The sequence below is a fragment of the Suricata suricatta genome, chromosome 3, assembly GCF_006229205.1.
Source record: "Suricata suricatta isolate VVHF042 chromosome 3, meerkat_22Aug2017_6uvM2_HiC, whole genome shotgun sequence".
Taxonomy (NCBI): domain Eukaryota; kingdom Metazoa; phylum Chordata; class Mammalia; order Carnivora; family Herpestidae; genus Suricata; species Suricata suricatta.
The window spans coordinates 139073252-139091183 of NC_043702.1; the positions used below are offsets into that span (position 1 = coordinate 139073252).

The window sequence follows — 17932 nt, forward strand, 5'->3', positions numbered from 1 at the left end:
GCGGGCCGCCCCCGCCGCCGCGACCCCAACCCCGGCCGCGGAAACCGCTGCGGGCGCCCCCCACGCTCCCCGCGAGCGCTGCCGTCGCCTGTTCCTCCGCGCTTCTAACAGCACCCCTGGCTGGCCGGCCCTCAGGTCCGGACTTCATTCTCCTCATCCGTGCCCCCCGAGCCTTCACCTCCTCTGGCTTTTGCTCCCCTCCCCCTACTCGCGTCCTTCCTCCTTTCGCCGTCTTAGCCCCCACTTTCTTCCTCTCACCTTCCTGCCCTCTTTTCTAGGCCCTTCTCCTTTTTTCCCTAAATAAAAGGTTAAACAAAAACCCCTTGGCCGCAAATGAACATTGTTAGCCTAACTCTTTTTTGCTAAGGCGAGAGACCTTTCTAAGTAAGGTACGAACGATGTGCAGGAATGGTGGTGGTTCGGGTACCCAGGTTCTCCTAGCTGGGAAATGGGATCGGGTCCCTGCAACAGCCTCCTTTCACTCGTGTCGTCAGTTTGGAAATACTGAGGGGGTCTGAAGCAAGTGGGTCTGTTTTTCTTCCCTAAAGTCCAGAGTAGACTGCAGTGAGGCGCGGTGCGGGGACGGCCACTGATTAGTTAGTGGGAATAATATTATCATTTGCTAAATATATTATGACATACCCTGTGCCTCTGTGAACAGCTCCCTTGACCTTGTGCGGCTCCTCCTCCCTCGCTCTCTGTCCCCCTCTGGAATTTCCCGGAGAAATCACCGAGGTACTACACCGCAAATGCTTAGACCCTCGATTTTTCTCGTGTTTTTGTGCTGGAGGCGATTTCTGTGTTGGTGACTATTTGGATGTGTGTGATCCGTTTTCCTTTATAAATGAATTTTTCTTTCACCCCAGAAAGACAGGACGGACGCCAATGTGAGAATGGCTGTGACTTTGGAAGAAGCTCCGTGGCTGGGCTGGATCTTGGTGAAAGCCCTGTTGAGGTTTGCCTTCATGGTCGCCAACAACCTGGTTGCTATTTTGTCCTACGTGTGCTATGTGATTGTACTTCAGCCCCTTCGACTGCTGGACAGTAAGCGGTTCTGGTATATTGAAGGAATCATGTATAAATGGCTTTTAGGAATGGTGGCTTCATGGGGATGGTATGCTGGATATACAGGTAAGAGTGTGAGCACTTTTGTTTAATGCGTATGGAACAATTTGTAATGTTATGCCTAAGTCAGGAGCCATGATTCAATATATATTACACTTGGGGGTTGAAGATGCCTTGACGCTTTCGCTATTAAAAAAGATAGAAAACAATTCTATTGAGTTTTTTTTCAGAATCCCAATTTAGGAATGATGATATTTTCAGATGTGTAATTTCAGAGTTACATCCTGATAAATTCCTTAAATAGTATGTTTTTAATGTGATTGACATTGATTCAAACCCATCTGCCAAAGCTCACCTAGAGAAATAGGAGTGGGTTATATAGGCTTATAAAATGAAAGAACACATTTAGCCCATAAATACATTAGGAATTTAGAAAAGGACCAAGCTATATTTGTGCTAAGATAGTTTAATAAGTTTTTTTCATTTAATGTAGTATTGTACTGTGTTAACATTTTGAGCCAAGCAAAACATGGCTTTCTTTCCATTACGTATGTTTCTTTTGTTTACTAGAATCCATATTTTAATCTTGTACATCTGCATTAGAATATTAAATATAAGAAATAAGTTTTACTTATGTAAAACTAATTTATATTCTGAGTGTCTTTAAGTAATTTATTTTTCTGCCTTTAAGTTGCATATTGGGGGGCGCCTGGGTGGCTCAGTCGGTTAAGCCTCCGGCTTCGGCTCAGGTCAGATCTCAAGTTCGTGTGTTTGAGCCCCGCGTCAGGCTCTGTGCTGACAGCTAGCTCAGAGCCTGGAGCCTGCTTCCAGTTCTGTGTCTCCTTCTCTCTCTGCCCCTCCCCCTTTCATGCTCTGTCTCTCTCTGTATCAAAAATAAATAAACATAAAAAAAATAACTTGCATATTGGGGAGCAAGAGTAATGCTATTCTGAAGTGGACTGTTAAAGAACTAAATGAGAAGTAGTGTTTATTTTTCTTTTCTATTTATAAGCCTTATGTGCTTTGAGAACTTGGGCCTCTGATGTGAAAATTCTTTGCCATTTATTGTATTTATTAGACTTTTTCCCCCTAAGAATTAGGATGATGGGGGGAAAAGCATCAAGGTTTCTAGCACTTGTCTTAGACATTGAGGCTCTTATCATAGAATTTTATAATTGATAGCTTCCTTAGAGATCATGCTGCAGATGCTGCGGTCAGTGGAGTCTGTAGTTCGTAGCCTGGAAGAGTGAGGAGGCTAAGAGGGTGCTCTCAGGGTCAAACAGCAGAGCGTTCCCCATTTTAAATTGTCTCCTCCTTTCCTGCCCAGGCTTCATCTGCAGATTTTATCCATACACATAAAAAAAGGACTGACAACACAGCTTTTATGGAGCCTAACAGACTCTTGCTAGGTCAGAGTGCTCTCAGTTGCCCCAGATGAGGTCTTTTTTTCTTTTGGCAATGCTGTTTATTATTCTGCAAGACCCAAAGCTCCTGGGATAGTGTGTGCATTGCTTCCCCATCACGGGTCTTGTTGCGATCCCATGCTCTTTAGATACAGTAGGTGAGCTTCTAGTTCTTTTTTAGGACCTTGCGGTCGCAGTGGTAGTGGTAGAGGGAAAACAAAATGAAGTTCTCCTCTATGGTGCTGAATTCTCACCTGAATTACACTGCTCTCTTAGAATTGCTCTGTTCTGTGTAGTTTGAGCTTCCGCAAATATGGCATGTGGTACTTGTGACTTTGCTCTTTGCCTTGTATACTTGTTGGCTGGTTTTAAGGCAACTCAGAATTTTTAGATTAAAGCTCTAGAAGTTCTACTTAAATACAATGAAATTAGTGAAGTGTTTGTGCCTGTGTGTGTGGTTTATTTGTGTATAAGTGTTAGCATGATGAGAAGCTGAAAAAAAATTGACATTGACCATGAGATTGTAGTGAGTGCAGTGATGCTGCTTGAAGTTAAAGTGAGTTAACCTTTGGCCACAGCATGGCCGCAGTGAATTTCTGAGCCTGTTTTCTTGCGGAGTCTTTCCCTTGCTGACTGTGGAGCTGCGCAGTTTCTTTTGCCACCTGCTTGGAAAGTGGTCCTGGCATGATCTGCATATTTTATTCTTTCTGAAGCATCTGTTCTCTTCAGGCTACTGCATTCTAACCATTTATATATAGACTATTTTAGCGTTTATATTTTAAATGTTTTTCCAGTAGGTAGAATTCTTTGAGAAGGTTTGATCATAAGGGAACACACCCAAGAGGTCAAACAAATGTAGAAATGACTTTTGTGGAAAGCTGCAGCTGGGTCTAAATCAACACAAGCAGGGGTTGATGAGCAGATGCACCCTTGAAAGAGCCTGGGAGGTTACATCAGCGTTTGTCTGGATTATGCATTCCATTTTTTCCCTTTGTATGTAGAGGAAGGTGGGATTCAGTTTTGTGCTTTCCCTGTGCTTGAGTTTCACAGATGGAAATTGAACACTGCCAAAGGGATTCTGCTCAGCAGATCTAAGATGTTCACGTTTCGAAATAGGAATCGCCAGGGGCGCCTGGGTAGCTCAGTTGGTTAAGCGTCCAACTTCGGCTCAGGTCATGATCTCGCAGTTCGTGGGTTCGAGCCCCGCGTTGGGCTCTGTGCTGACGGCTCGGAACCTAGAGCCTGCTTTGAATTCTGTGTCTCCCTTTCTCTCTGCCCCTGCCCACACTCTGTCTGTCTGTCTCTCTCAAAAATAAATAAACCTTAGAATAAATAAAAAAAAAAAAAACGAAATAGGAATCGCCAAACTTTGTTGAAAAACACTTCTGGGGACAAGTTAAATATTAATTAATGAAATGTTAATTGGGAAGCTGGAAATTGAATATTGGTATATAATATCATTTTTTCAAATTGTGACATTGAGTCTAAGACAAGCCAGTTAGCCCGCTCTGCTGCCTTTCTTAATTATCTAACCTACGCTACCCCAAATGGTAGGTACTTGGCCGAATGCAGCTATTTAAATTTGAATTAATTGAAATGAAAGAAAACTTAAAATACACTTTCTCGGTCACACCAACCACTTTTCAAGTGCTCTGTATTAGGTGGCTAGTGGCTACTGTGTTGGAGAGCACAGACACAGAACACTTCTATCCCCAGAGAAAGTTCCATTGGACAGATCTGATAAATAGTAAGTATGGCTTTCTCCTTTTTCTTAGGAAAAATGTATTGTATCTTTATAAAAAGAATATTTTTCTAAATATAGCTCTAAACAGATTTCTTTTGAGATGACAGGAGGATTTATTAAAGTCTTATAAAATAGTGCTTTAATTTTTTATTTTTCTCTAATTTTTAAAATTATTGTTTATTTTATTTTTTTGAGAGAGAATCTCAAGCAGGCTCCACACCCAGAGTGGAGCCTGATGTGGGGCTTGGGGCTTGATCTCACGATGCTGAGATCATGACCTGAGCTGAAACCAAGATGCAGAGGCTCAGTCGACTGAACCACCCAGGTGCCCTAAGATTGTCTTTTAATTTGAGGCAAATGTCACAAAAACGACTGCTTTAAACTCAGAATTGCTTCTTGGATGGTGAATGGTAAGGCCAGTCAGTCCAAGAACCTGAATGAACATTCTTGTACTTAGTTTGTGTTTTTAGAGCTGTAGTACTGCCTGGGGACACAGAACAGGGAGAAAGGGATTTTCTAGTCTTTCCGCCTGTTTGTGACTTTCCAGGGGAACACATTTTGTTTTTAAGTTTATTTATTTATTTTTGAGAGAGATAAGAGAATGGGGGAGGGACAGAGAGAGATGGAGAGAGAGAATCCCAAACAGCCTCCATGCTGTCAGTGGGAAGCCTGATGTAGGGCTAGAACTCATGAACGGTGAGATCATGACCTGAGCAGAAATCAAGAGTCAGATGCTCAACTGATAGCCATCTAGGCACCCCCAGGCAAACACATTCCTCGAAAGAACTCTAAGGACATTGGAGTTTGTTCATCCCTAGCTTGCTGCTAGGTAGTGATGATTGTTGTTACCACATTTCCTTTCATGGGATGTGTTGTACAAATGTCTCATGTTGAGGAGAAATTGTATATGCCTTTGCCCTTAATATTTTGAGAGCAAACCAGAAAAGCGACTAGTTTAACTAAGGATCCATTTCTGTATATTTTATGCAGATCTGGGATTAATCATTATGCTTCCCTCCCCCCAATTTAAGTGCAATATAGCAAATTTCAGAGAGATTTTTTTTACATAAAATGTGTTTAAATAGTTTATTTTTATTTTCGTTAAATTGATTTGTTTTTTATGTTTATTTTTTTTTTGAGAGAGAGAGAGAGAGTGAGTGAGTAGGAGAGGGACAGAGAGAGAAAGGGATAGAAAGAATCCCAAGCAGGCTCCACACTGTCAGTGCAGAGCCCAAAGGACTTGATCTCATGAACTATAAGATCATGACCTGAGCCAAGATCAAGAGACCAACTGAGCCACCCAGGCACTCCTCATTTACTTATTTTAATAAATTCATTGTTCCCCATCCAAACACCTTTAAAGTCTCTTATAAAAGTCATTAAAAAATATTCATTGTAAGTGGAAGCCTCAGAATTTCTATATAGAATAAGAGTCTTTGGGGCCATAAGCTGGCTGGGAGGGAGCTGAGGTGTCCCGAGGCTCGCCACCAGCTTGTTTCTGCCCAGCAAACACTCTTTCCCTCAGTGTGGTTATTGGTGGCTTTAGGGAAAGTGGAAGGAGATTAGGTTTAGCTTCCCCCCCCCCCGCCCCCATTTCCCAAGTGACAGCTGGCCTGACTGTTAGTCCGTGTGGGTTATTTGATTATTTGATAGTTGTTTACCTTTTTTGCTGGGATACACATTCATTGTGTGAGAAAAACTATTAGGAATTCTATCTAACGTCAAAACTCTAGAGATTAAAAATATATTTCTTAGAGCAGTGTTTTTCCACCTTTGAGTCATGAGCCAATTTAGTGTGTCAGGCTGAACATTTAAAAAAAGTGAAATAGAATAGAGTGAAGATAAAAAGATCAGAAACATGTGTATCTGTACTGCGAAGTGCTACAGAATGTATTTTTTACTATAAGCCCACTCAACATTTGAAAGGCACTGTTCTAGTGGAGAGAGCCCTGCAGTTTAGAGCTGGGAGTCACGTGGTTTAACCTGGCTTTAACTTTAACATCTCTGCTCACTGGTAGGGGTGAGATCCTTATCTGCTCGGTGCCCATGGCACTGTGAGCTCTTTATAGATAGAGCTGTGGTCTTTATAGCCCTAGAGCCAAGTTTCCTGCTGGAAACTCACAGAGTGCCCCTCCCTTAAGTGTTTCTTGAATGATTCCTTTTTTTTTTTTTTTTTTTTGCACCTCCTTCCCAGCTGAGGCAGCTTAGCTGCCTCCCGTCCTGAAACATCTGTTAGCAAGGGCATTGCAGTCCACAAAATATAAACCCTGAACTGGACCATGTTTTTCACACATGTACATAAACGCATATTATCCATCTCCTATGCTATCACATTTGTTAATTTAACACACCTTCATTGAGCTTCTAGTATATGTGGGAACAGGTGCCCTGGAGATGCAGAGTTGCAAAAGACATAGTCGCTGCCTTTGAGGAGTTCACAGAAGCCTTGGTGGGGAAAAACAGTGCACCAATAAAGAAAACATCCTGGTATCATGCTCTAGTGCAGGTATACCATGGGATTAAAGAGGAAGGGCTCCTGATCTCAGTCGGTGGGAGGAGGTAGCAGAGAGGGAAGACGGAATTTAGGGACAGAGCTGCTTTAAATGCCTTTTTCTTTTTCCCCATTAGGGAACTACTTCTCTGTGGAGTTAGGTGGATAATCAGTAATTACAACAGATTGAAAAGACTTTCATAATGTGTCAGTTTGAAATTTTTACCTTTGTGATGATAATATTAGCTAATATTTATTGACACATTAAACCAAGCAGTGTCCTGAACATCTCAGTCGTTTAATGCCTACAGTGGTCTTACCAGGTCTGTGCTTAGCAGGGTGGTATAATAATACCTTCCTTTTGTTATTGTTGTGGAAATTCAAACACAAAGGGTCACAGTTATTTCCCATTAAGCACAAACTGAGTTGATGTCACTACAGGTGGAGTCATTATTGACCTTTATATAATATTCCTAGAGTTTCTTAATCTTTACTACCCATTTATTCTTTTGTTTCTGAGGCATGAAGTCTTTTTACGAAACTATAGCTTTCAACACCTGAAAGCAATGTCATTGCCGTGGGTTTCTGCAGGAGATTAAAAAAAACTGTTGCTTCAATGGAAGTATTTGTAGTATACTCTAAATTTAATGAAATGGCACTTCCTTAAATCTCTACCTTACAGAGAACAACCATTCAATTAGGATTTTTGTTTTTGAATGCTTGACAATAGATGTCAACAGAGTGAGGGGTTACTGTTCCATGTGAGGTCCATAACAATACCATCATGGGCATAAATCCAGGCAAGGTGTTTGCAGTACTGTGTTTTGATTTTTATATGAAAAAATACCACTAAATGCTTTAAATTCAGCAGTCTGGCAGTACTGTAAGTTTGGAATCTGGTCTTATTTCAAAGATCATATATAATTGAGTAATTTACCCAGGAACACACGAAGCAGTATTCGCAGTTTGTGAGACCACAGATTCTTGAGTCGGAAAGAGCTGGGTAAAGTAAAACAATTTCTACTTTCTTTTTGTTTATGTTTGCCTGGTATTTTTTTTGCCCATCCTTTTGTTTTCAAACTTTTAAAATTACTTTGATTTTAGAACTAGTCTAGTAATAAACATGGAGTTAGGTTTTTGCTTTATGAGTAAATTTGTAACTCACTTTGTTTTAATAGGAGTTGAATCTCTCTATATTTATTTATATGTCAGATATGCTTTATTTGGGCTCTGGCATTTTATTTTATGTTTTCTGTTAGTTTTTATGTTTGTTTTTTATTTTAGAGAGAGAGAGTATGTGTGAGTGGGAGAGAAGAGCAGAGGCAGAGAGAAAATCTTAAGTAGGCTCAATCCCATGGCCCCTGGGTTATGACCATGACCTCCAGAAGAATCAGAAGGCAGAGTCCAGACCCAAGGCCCTGGGGTCATGACCTGAGCTGAAATCAAGAGTTGGATCCTCAACCGACTGAGCACCCAGGCTCAGTTAAATATAAATTTCAGGCATTTCACTGTTTGTTGCTCTTTTGTTGTGGTGGCATTTAGGAAGGTTTGTATTTTTGTCTTGTTAGTTGCTTTATTTGATGTTCTTAGTTCTTTGTTGATAGTAACTCTTAGTTCTCTTCTAGGAACAAAGGTAAAATTCTGTTTAAATCTTCTTTCTTCCCCTTTCTCTTCTCCATCCACAATCTTAGTCAATACTGATAGTATTTATTTATGATAGTATTTGTATTTGTAATAGTATGTATACTTATACTTCTAGTACTTGATTTGTGAGCTTAAAGACTGTGTGTTGACTCCCAGCTATTATGTCAAGGTAATCAGTAAGCTTATTATACTTCCTGCTCCCAATTTTTGTTATTTGTGTTTATACATTGTCAAGGCCTAGAATATTTATGTTCAATTTATCACCCTTATCTCCCTCTGTTTTAGTCTTAAGTCTTGAGTTAAATGTATATATAATGCTCACTCAAGGACTTTTGCAGAAATTTTTCCTAGTCATTCGTCGGTTGACTGAAGTTCATTCTCTAGTAGTTTCTCAACAGGGAATCATGGGAGCAATACGGGAGTATTATTTTAACAACATGTGTAGAATTTCGTTTGTTGTTATTGTTGTTGTTGCTTTATACTTGAAGGACAACTTAGCAGGTAATAAAATCCTTGACTCACCGTTTCCTGGAGTAATATAGGTATTATACAAATGTCTTCTGGCATTGAATGTTGCTGTAGGCTGTGTAAAGCCAGCTTGGTGTTTTTTCCCATGAAAACACACTGGCTCATGTGTGCCCTTTTAATATGCAGCTTTAAGTCTCTTTTTATTTAGGAAGTTTTCTTCAGTTGTATCTTCAAATATTTATTTCATTTGCTTGTTTTGATTTTCTTTTTTGGCAACCCTAACTTTATGTTTTTGAATCTCCCTTTGTGTATCTTTTTTTAGTCTGTCATTTTCTCATTAATAGTTTTAAACATCTTTCATATGTGTGTTTCTGTCTTTAATGTCTCTTACTGTGTGTTCTGCAATGTCTCTCTTTGTTCTCATTTTAGTGTCTTCTTCATATCTGTGATGGTTTTATGTATTCTTTTGCTTCTTTCTTGAGTTCTACCAGTTCATGCTTTCACTGTTTCTCTTGTCTAAACATTTCTTTCTTGAGTTCTTATATTATGCTTTGTGATTTTATTCATAGTGATAGTGACTTCACTGATTTTCTTAAATTCATGCAATAATATTTAGTTATAATTTTTATCTTGTATATTGTATATTTTTCTAGTGAGAATTCTTTGACATTTCGTACATTGTGTTGCTCATTTCTACCATTTTCCTTATGGTATCTCTAAGTGAATGCTGTGACAGTTACCTTTTTATTCCTTGTACTTTATGAGTCAGATTCTTCTCAGGCAGCTATTTGCAGGAAGTATGGGTAGGAGGACCTAGGTAGACCCCAGATTTCTGCCTTGGAGAAAGCCTTTTTTACATATGGCACTGGGGTGTGCTTCTATCTGTTGCCACAAGTCTTCTGCTTTTCCCCAAACCAGACTGAGTTTAGGGGGCTTTTTGGCACCAATTCTGGACTTCTCACTCCTTCCTTTGTGGCTATGAATGGAGGGACACAGCCTGAGTGTGCCAATGTAAACCCCTCTCTTTAAGGAAGTGCGTTTTGCTGTTGTTTTTGGAGATCTGCCACAATCTTCATCACATGCCACATTCTCTCTCTGTCCCTGCTTTTCATTCCCATCACAGATTCTGTCTGATGTCAGCCTTGTTTGATCTCAGTCCTGATCTCATGTATTTTGGGGTTTTTCTATTTTTGTTTTTCTGCTAGTTTTGCTAAAAAAGCAATTTGGTAAAGTTTTTTCTTTTTTTCTTTGTTGCTATGTGTATTTTCCAGGAAGATTCATGTCTCTAACTCCACATGTTCATATCAGAAAATACAACACAGGATTTTTATTCAACTGTGTATTTATAATTCAGATAACTCTGTCACCATTCTATTGTACTACTAGCTGATGATTAGAAACTGGAGACAAGTCTTACCACCTCTTTAATTTTCCTTTTTTTAAAAAATTTTTATTTCTTTTAGTTATCTCTACATCCAAAGTGGGGCTCAAACTTATGACCCTGAGATCAAGAGTTGCATGTCCCTCTAGCCAGCCAGCTAGGTGCTCCCCTAATTAATTTTCTTTAAGGTCTGTCTGAAATCAAGAAATAGCTTCCCCAATTTTTTTCCTCCTAGTGGTTCCCAAACTGTTTTGATTCTTGGACTATTTGTTAGTATAGGTAAAACACCCACTCTATTTCTACTTGGCTACAGTAAAAAAAAAGCCACCAAAATGAATAGAAGGAGTGAGTTACCTTTGGTAAGAATTCAGTAAGGAATATGAATGAAATGTAACATTAATACTAGCCTTTAGGGTCTGGTCTGTGGATCTCCTTGAAAACTTTAAAGATGGCCAATGCCCCCCAAACCTGAGTAAGTATATTTAGAATATATTACATGCATTAAGTACATTGAACATATGCATAATACATATTAGTTATATATAAAGTATATTATATTTTAAATCTGTTATAGTGGATTTATAGTTCGTTTGTTATAAACTAGTTTCAAGAGTTTCTTTTCAGAGTTTACAAACTAGTGCCCATATTCAATATCTGATGTTCTTTATTGGGCCTTTGCAGTATTTCAGTCTTTGTTAAATTAGTTATCAACATTTTGAAATTAGGGAGATTTCACAGAACATAAAAAATAAAACCAAGACTTCCCTTGAGAAGTTGGAATTCTGCTGAGCTGGGCCCTCACTTCTGTCTGGCAGCAGTTTGCTAGAGCTAAGTGATGGCCGCCTGCTTTAGGTGGGGTCTGGGGCCTCTCCTTCCCCTGAGATACCCCACTCCGTCCTTGTCTTCCTCTGGGCCTGCTTTGCTCATTTACATTCCCTGCCTCGATCCCAGAGGCGTAGGTGATGTGCATTTGAAACCAAACCAAACCAAACCTCAAATAACAATTACTAGTCAATTTCTGTTAGGCATTTGATGGTTTTGCATTTACATGCCTTATAAGTGCCTATAAACTCATGAGCTCTAGCATTGAAAACTGAAAGTTTGTTAGAGACCTCTGCTGTGGATTTCATGTAGCAGAGGCATGTGATGGGAACTGAAAAATGAAGTGCCATTAGTAAGAACTGTGGTCACAAGGTTTTTCGAGTTTCATGTACTATATTACTAATCTAGGGAAATGTTTCCTACTATTTGTATACTCATTGATTAATAGAACCTTCATTTCTTCTGAATATAATCATATCAAATCTAGATTATTAAAATTCCTTCTCAGGTTTCATATTTCAAAATATAAAAAACAAGACAAGCCCAGTTGATTGCTCTATCTCTAAATTATAATAAGATAGTTAAAAACTAGTATTATGAAAAGCACGCATAAATTTTAGTTAAACTTTTTCTTAGGGTTCAGTAGATCTGATGAAGTTTGCTAGTATAATACCGTCTGTAAACTTTTTTTCTGCTCATTAAACTTTAAGAAATCATTATGAATCATGTACATAAGACATGTTTTATGTATGCTGTTAGTTTAAAGCTTGCATTATTTGGCACTTTAAGGGAAAAATCATCTGTAAATTTAAATATATCAGGATGTTTCTGAATCACCTTGAGCTAAACTATGATCAGTATAGATTTAGTGTTAGGAATATACAATATATATTTTTAAATTGAGGTATAATTCACATGCCATAAAATTTATTGTATGAAAATGTACAATTCAGTGTTTTTAGTATAGTCACGAGATTGTACAACCATCACCACTGACTAATTCCAGAACATTTCATCACCCCATAAGAAACCCAAGTCACTCCTCATTTCCTCTTCCCTTCAACCCCTGGCAGCCGTTAATCTGTGTTCTGTCTCTATGGATTTGCCTATTCTGGATGTTTCATATAAATGGAATAGTATAATATGTGGTCTTTTGTGTCTGGCTTCTTTCACTTAGCATAATGTTTTCAAGGTCCTCCATATTGTAACATGTCAGTACTTCATTCCTTTGTATGGCCTAATAATACTCCATTGTATGGATAGACTACATTTTGTTTATACACTCATCAATTGATGAACATTTGGGTTGTTTCCACATTTTAGCTATTGTGGATAATGTGATGAACATTCATGAACAAGTTTTTGTGTGAACATATGTTTTCAATTCTCTTGGACCTAGAAGTCAAATAGCTGTGTCATATGATAATTCTATGTTTAACTTTTTGAGGAACTGCCAAGTTGTTTTCCATAGCAGCTGTCCCCTTGTACATTTCCACCAACAATATAGAAGGGTTCCAATTTCTTCACATTTTCACTATTCTTTATTATTTTCTGGACTTTTATTGCCCTTTTAATTTAGCCATCCTAGTGTATATGAAGAGGGAGCTCATAATTTAAATTTGCATTTCTCTGATGACTAATGATGTTGAGCAGTTTTTCATTTGTTCATTAGCCATTTGTATATCTTTGGAGTAATGTCTATTCAAATCCTTTGCCCATTTTATTTTTTAAAATAGTTTATTGTCAAATTGGTTTCCATGTAACACCCAGTGCTCTTCCCCACAAGTGCCCTCCTCCATCACCACCCCCCCTCCCCCTTCAACCCTCAGTTTGTTTTCAGTATTCGATAGTCTCTCAGGTTTTGCGTCCCTCTCTCTCCCCAACTCTCTTTTCCTCTTTCCCCTCCCCCTGGTCCTCCATTAGGTTTCTCCTGTTCTCCTGTTAGACCTATGAGTGCAAACATATGGTATCTGTCCTTCTCTGCCTGTCTTATTTCACTTAGCATGACACCCTCGAGGTCCATCCACTTTCCTACAAATGGCCATATTTCATTCTTTCTCATTGCCATGTAGTACTCCATTGTATATATATATATATACCACATCTTCTTGATCCATTTATCAGGTGATGGACATTTAGGCTCTTTCCATGATTTGGCTGTTGTTGACAGTGCTGCTATGAACATTGGGGTACATGTGCCCCTATATGTCAGCACTTCTGTATCCCTTGGATAAATCCCTAGTAGTGCTATTTCTGGGTCATAGGGGAGTTCTACTGATAGTTTTTTGAGGAACCTCCACACTGTTTTCCAGAGCGCCTTTGCCCCTTTTAAAATTGAGTTGTCTCTTACTGTCTTTTTATTGAAACTTATTGTTAAGTTTCTTTCTATATTCTGTATACGTCATTTGTTTTTTCATTGGTTGATTATGCTTGATTATATGGTGTCATATCTAAGAAACCATTGCCTAATTCAAGGTCATGAAGATTTACACCTATGTTACCTTTTGAGTTTCGCTTTTATATTTAGGTTTTTGATCTGTTTTGAGTTAATTTTCTTATATGGTATAAGATAAGGGCCCAAACTTCATTTTTTTGAGTGTGGATATTCAATTGTCCTAGCATTGTTTGTTGAAAAGACTGTTTCTTTCACATTGAATGATTTTGGCACCCTTGTTGAAAATCATCTGGGATTCATTGGAATCAATATTCATATATAGGTTAAGTGACCACTTCCTACCTCTTTATTGAAGAGATGCTTTCTAGTTATGTGTTTCACTAGTAGTTGTCTTACAAATATGGTTATAGGGAATAACTATTTCCAGTTTGCTCTCTCAAGAAAACAGAACTTTACTTGTAGAAGTATCTTGTGTGATTGATCAATCAAATATTTATTGACTGACTGCTGCCAGTTAGTAAAGTTGTTAATTTGTAAGATACTGTGCTAGAGAGTATGATCTAGATTAATTCCAACCAAAAGAATTATGGACATAGTTTTTATTTTTGATGGATGCTTTTGGGAATAGTTGAGTTTGCAATGAACTATGTGTCCAAAACACACTGGTGAAAAGTCCTCTGAAAAACAGAGACCAGTATGCACATTTTCCCTTAAGGTGATGGTTCCATTTTTTAAAGTTAATTGAGTTCCTTGCAGAGAAGAAAATTAACTGGAAGCTAATTTATTTTGTAGAATAAAGTATAAGAGCTTGAATGAATAAAGAACAAGAGTGTCATTTTGAATTTTTTATGGGTGGAATAAATTTGCTTTTTGTATATGAGAGACTGAGTTGGGCAGTCATTTTATTTTGATTTATTTTAATTTTTAATTGAAGTTAAATTAAAATACAGTGTTATATAAGCTTCAGGTGTGCAACATAGTGATTCATTAAGTTCTAAACATCACTCAATACTCAACATAAGTATACTCTTAATCCCCTTTATGTATTTCATCTATCCCCCCCAGGGCAGTGTTTTTAAAACTTAAACAATCATTTAAAGCCATTTTAAGTCTCAGATACTTTTATATACAGGTGTATTTTTAACAAATAATAGATATTGCTAAGTAAGTATGATGTTAGAGATAGCATGATATGTTAGAAAAAATCCTTGAGTTTTGAGTTAGTAGGAGTTTGGGTCCTGCTATTTCTACTTGCTGGTTGTGTAACTTTGAGCCACTCACTTATCTGAGCCTCAGTTTCACCACCTGTAAAAATGGAGCTTATATTTATCTCATATGAAGCTTAAATGTAAAGTGAATAGCATGGTATTTGGTATTCTATTATTGTTATTGTTGTTGTTATTATTATTATTATTATTATTATATTACTGCTTAGGAAAACCAGAAAACAGCTGTGTTAATCTCTGGGGGAAAAAGCATGTCTAAATGAATAAAAGCTCTCATGGGATAGTTTGAGAGACACATTTGACAACACTCAAGCATAGTTAGTATAGTTCCATAAATTTGTCTAATCAATAAATAAAAATAATTTATCATTAGTAATTTAAGCCATAGTCCAAGTGAAATATTAACTAATGTTGAGGTTTATAAGTTATGAAATCTTCAAAGCAATTTATGTTTAACGATGTTCTGTTTGAGTGCCTCCTCCCCAGGCACTGTGCTGGTTGTGGGGGGAAGGGCGGATGGTGGCACAGAAAACAGCACAGCCCCTGTTCTTCTGCAATTGACTTTTTCTGTGGGAGACGACAGGAGTCGCCTGGTAACCATGTGATCACAACTGTGAAAAGGGCTCCAGAGAACAAATGCAGGGGCTGGGAGAGTAAGGAGGGCCAGGTTGGCTGCAGCATGGAGTGGATGAGGTGGAGAGGAGCAGGGGTCGGGGGTGAAAGGGAGCCGGGGAAGCCAAGTTATGGATTTTGAAATTTATCCTAAGAGGAAACTGTTCACGGATCTTAAGTAAGGGAATGATGGAATCAGATTCACATTTGCAATCCTGTACTCTGTCTGCTTTATGGAAATGGATTAGAGAAAGCCAGGGAGTACAGGGGATGCCGTTGGGAAGATTCTCACTGTGTCCGGGTGAGGTGACAGTTGACTCGCCTACGTGATGGCAGACAAGGTGGAAAGAGGCGAACCAATTGGACAGTTTCATAGGAGGAAGATGGTCAGGACTTTTTGAGCAGTAGGACTGAGAGGATGCAGTAGAAGGGAGGTGACAGGGATGACCATGAGGTTTCCAGTGTGAGCTGCTGGGTAGATAGGGAAGCTCAGAAGAGGCAGTGTTGAGAGGAAAGATAAAAACTTAGCACAGGGCAGGGTCAGAAGCATCTTAGTGGAGCTCTGCGATAAACATGGGTGTACAGTCCAAAACACAGAGGAGAAACCTGGGCTAAAAGGAAGAATTGAGAAATGACCAATAGTATTTAAAGCCAGAGGCTGAAGGAGGTCACATAGGGAGACTGTAAGTACCTGTAAGTGGCCAGTGATCAGAGGCCCAGGATCTGACTGAGGAAATGCCGACATTTTGGGGGAAGAGCAGGAAGCTTGCGCTTCAGAAGGAACAGCTACAGAAGCCAAAGGTGTGCCCCATGCTAGGAATGTGGTGGCAGAAGTCAGCAGCTTTTGAAGGGAAGGGCTGGGTGGATGCTGCTGACAGTTTATATGTTTTGTAAGATGAGAGCTGTTTTTTAGTTTTACCACATTTGGCATGAGCAGCTTCTTCGAGGTGGTGGAAGTGGAAACTAGATTGGAGCGCATTGGAGGTGATGACCAATGGGAGGAGGTCTAATGGAAATATGAATGTGCCAGAAGTCTGGCTCTCAAAGAATAGAGGGCAATAGTTGCATAGTTGCAAGAGAGAAATTGGGTCAAAAGAAGGCTTTTCAATTTTTAAAAAAAATTTTTTAAGTGGAAAAGTCTAGATTTTGAACCACTTAGAGCAGTTCATGATGAAACCACAGTCCTTTACTTACACGACTCAAATGTTTAGGAAACTATTCTTAGAGGAGACTGAATGAGGACATACTTATCAGGGTTCAATAAAATTCATGGAAGGCACTTAACCGTTGGCTCTGGTGGCAGAGACAGACGGCCAGGCAGCGCCTCCACAAATTGGTCCTGTTCTGAGCTCTTATTTACTAAGGCTGCTCTCCCTCAGCCCTTCTTCGTTCTCTCATTGATATTCTTTCTCTCCCCTGTTAAATAACAAAGTTCGACCAAGTAAATTTGAAGATCTAATTGGCCTTATTAAGTAATTTGTCAATCAAGCAGCACCCCATCTGGCAGGTAGAGATGTGTTCCCAGGATGTGTACAAAAATGGAAGGATTTTACATTGGGGGTGGCAAGAAAGTTCTTAGCAAAAGAAAAAGGATTGTTCCTGGTAAAGTCCCTTTCTAGAGGGAAAAGTGAGATGTCTTTTTTTCTGTTTCTTTTTTTTTTTTTTTTTTTAAGGCAAGGCATCTGATGCAGATTACCTCATCTTTCCTCAGGGGATAGAGAGGGCCCAAAGTTCATGGCAGGCTCATTGGGGTGGACTGAAAAATTCCTGGTTGACCAGGTTAAGACTACATTTCTGGGGGAGGTTGGAGCTGCACTTTGCACTTAGATTACATATTAAGCACCAGTTTGGGAACTAGGTCTAAGTGACAGCCATCTTGGGTTTGTGGTTGTGTGTATGTGTGGGTGTGTGTGTTTAAACACTGTCAAATTTGTTTCTGTTCTTCAGTTTCCTTGAAAATTTCTACCTCCTTATCTAAACCCCTCACATCCTAAAAGAGGACTTTGGCTGCCTCCATTTTGACCTCAAACTTTTTAGTTGAGTTTTTCTTTCTGGCTTATCTCTTGGCTCAGGCAGAAGACCATGAGGGCAAAGCATCCCCTGATGGGAACCAGAACCACCCCCTCAAGCTACAAGGACTGCCCTGAGCCCACAAGAGCCCAAGCTGGATGACCAATTTTACCCTCACTGCCTACCTGCACTTACCCACCTTTCTTTGCCCCACATTTGCCTTACATAACCCTGGAAGTATTTTCAACATTTTGGAGACAGTCTTTGAGACTGTCCGCTGTCTTCCGGTGTTGGCCTCACTGAAATAAGTTTCTTTCTTGCTTCACCACCACTCATCTCTCTGCCTTTGTGTTTTGTCATTGGCCAGTTAAGAAACCTGGTCTGTTTGGGATCTTCGCAACAGGTGCTCTTGCACCCCTTGGACCCTTGCATGCCGGCTAGTCCCACTCCTCCACCCACTGTAGCCTCCACTGTTACTTTCTTGCTGAACCACCGTGGCATCTACTCTGTAATCGTGTTCCTAATCTTTGGGCTGCAGTGCTTTCGTGTTCTCTCAGCGTCAAGAATCCACACACATATTAAGTGCTGTCTGGGGATGTATAAATGATGTGATGGACAAGACATAGGTGTAATATTTTCCACACATATGTAGCTGCTGTTTTAATTAATAA

General features: G+C 39.3%; 1 protein-coding gene across 3 annotated transcripts in view; it reads left to right on the top strand.

Moving 5' to 3' along the window:
• Nucleotides 1-840: 840 nt before the first annotated feature.
• The window catches only part of LPGAT1 (lysophosphatidylglycerol acyltransferase 1), an 83782-nt gene continuing 66690 nt past the window's right edge, over nucleotides 841-17932 (top strand). Inside the window, exon 1 of one of the 3 annotated variants that reach the window (XM_029935323.1) lies at nucleotides 841-1131. In XM_029935323.1, the coding sequence (XP_029791183.1) occupies nucleotides 894-1131 (238 nt within the window). In that variant the 5' untranslated portion in view covers nucleotides 841-893. The remainder of the gene's footprint in view (nucleotides 1132-17932) is intronic. The other 2 variants (XM_029935321.1, XM_029935322.1) reach the window with 2 other exon arrangements.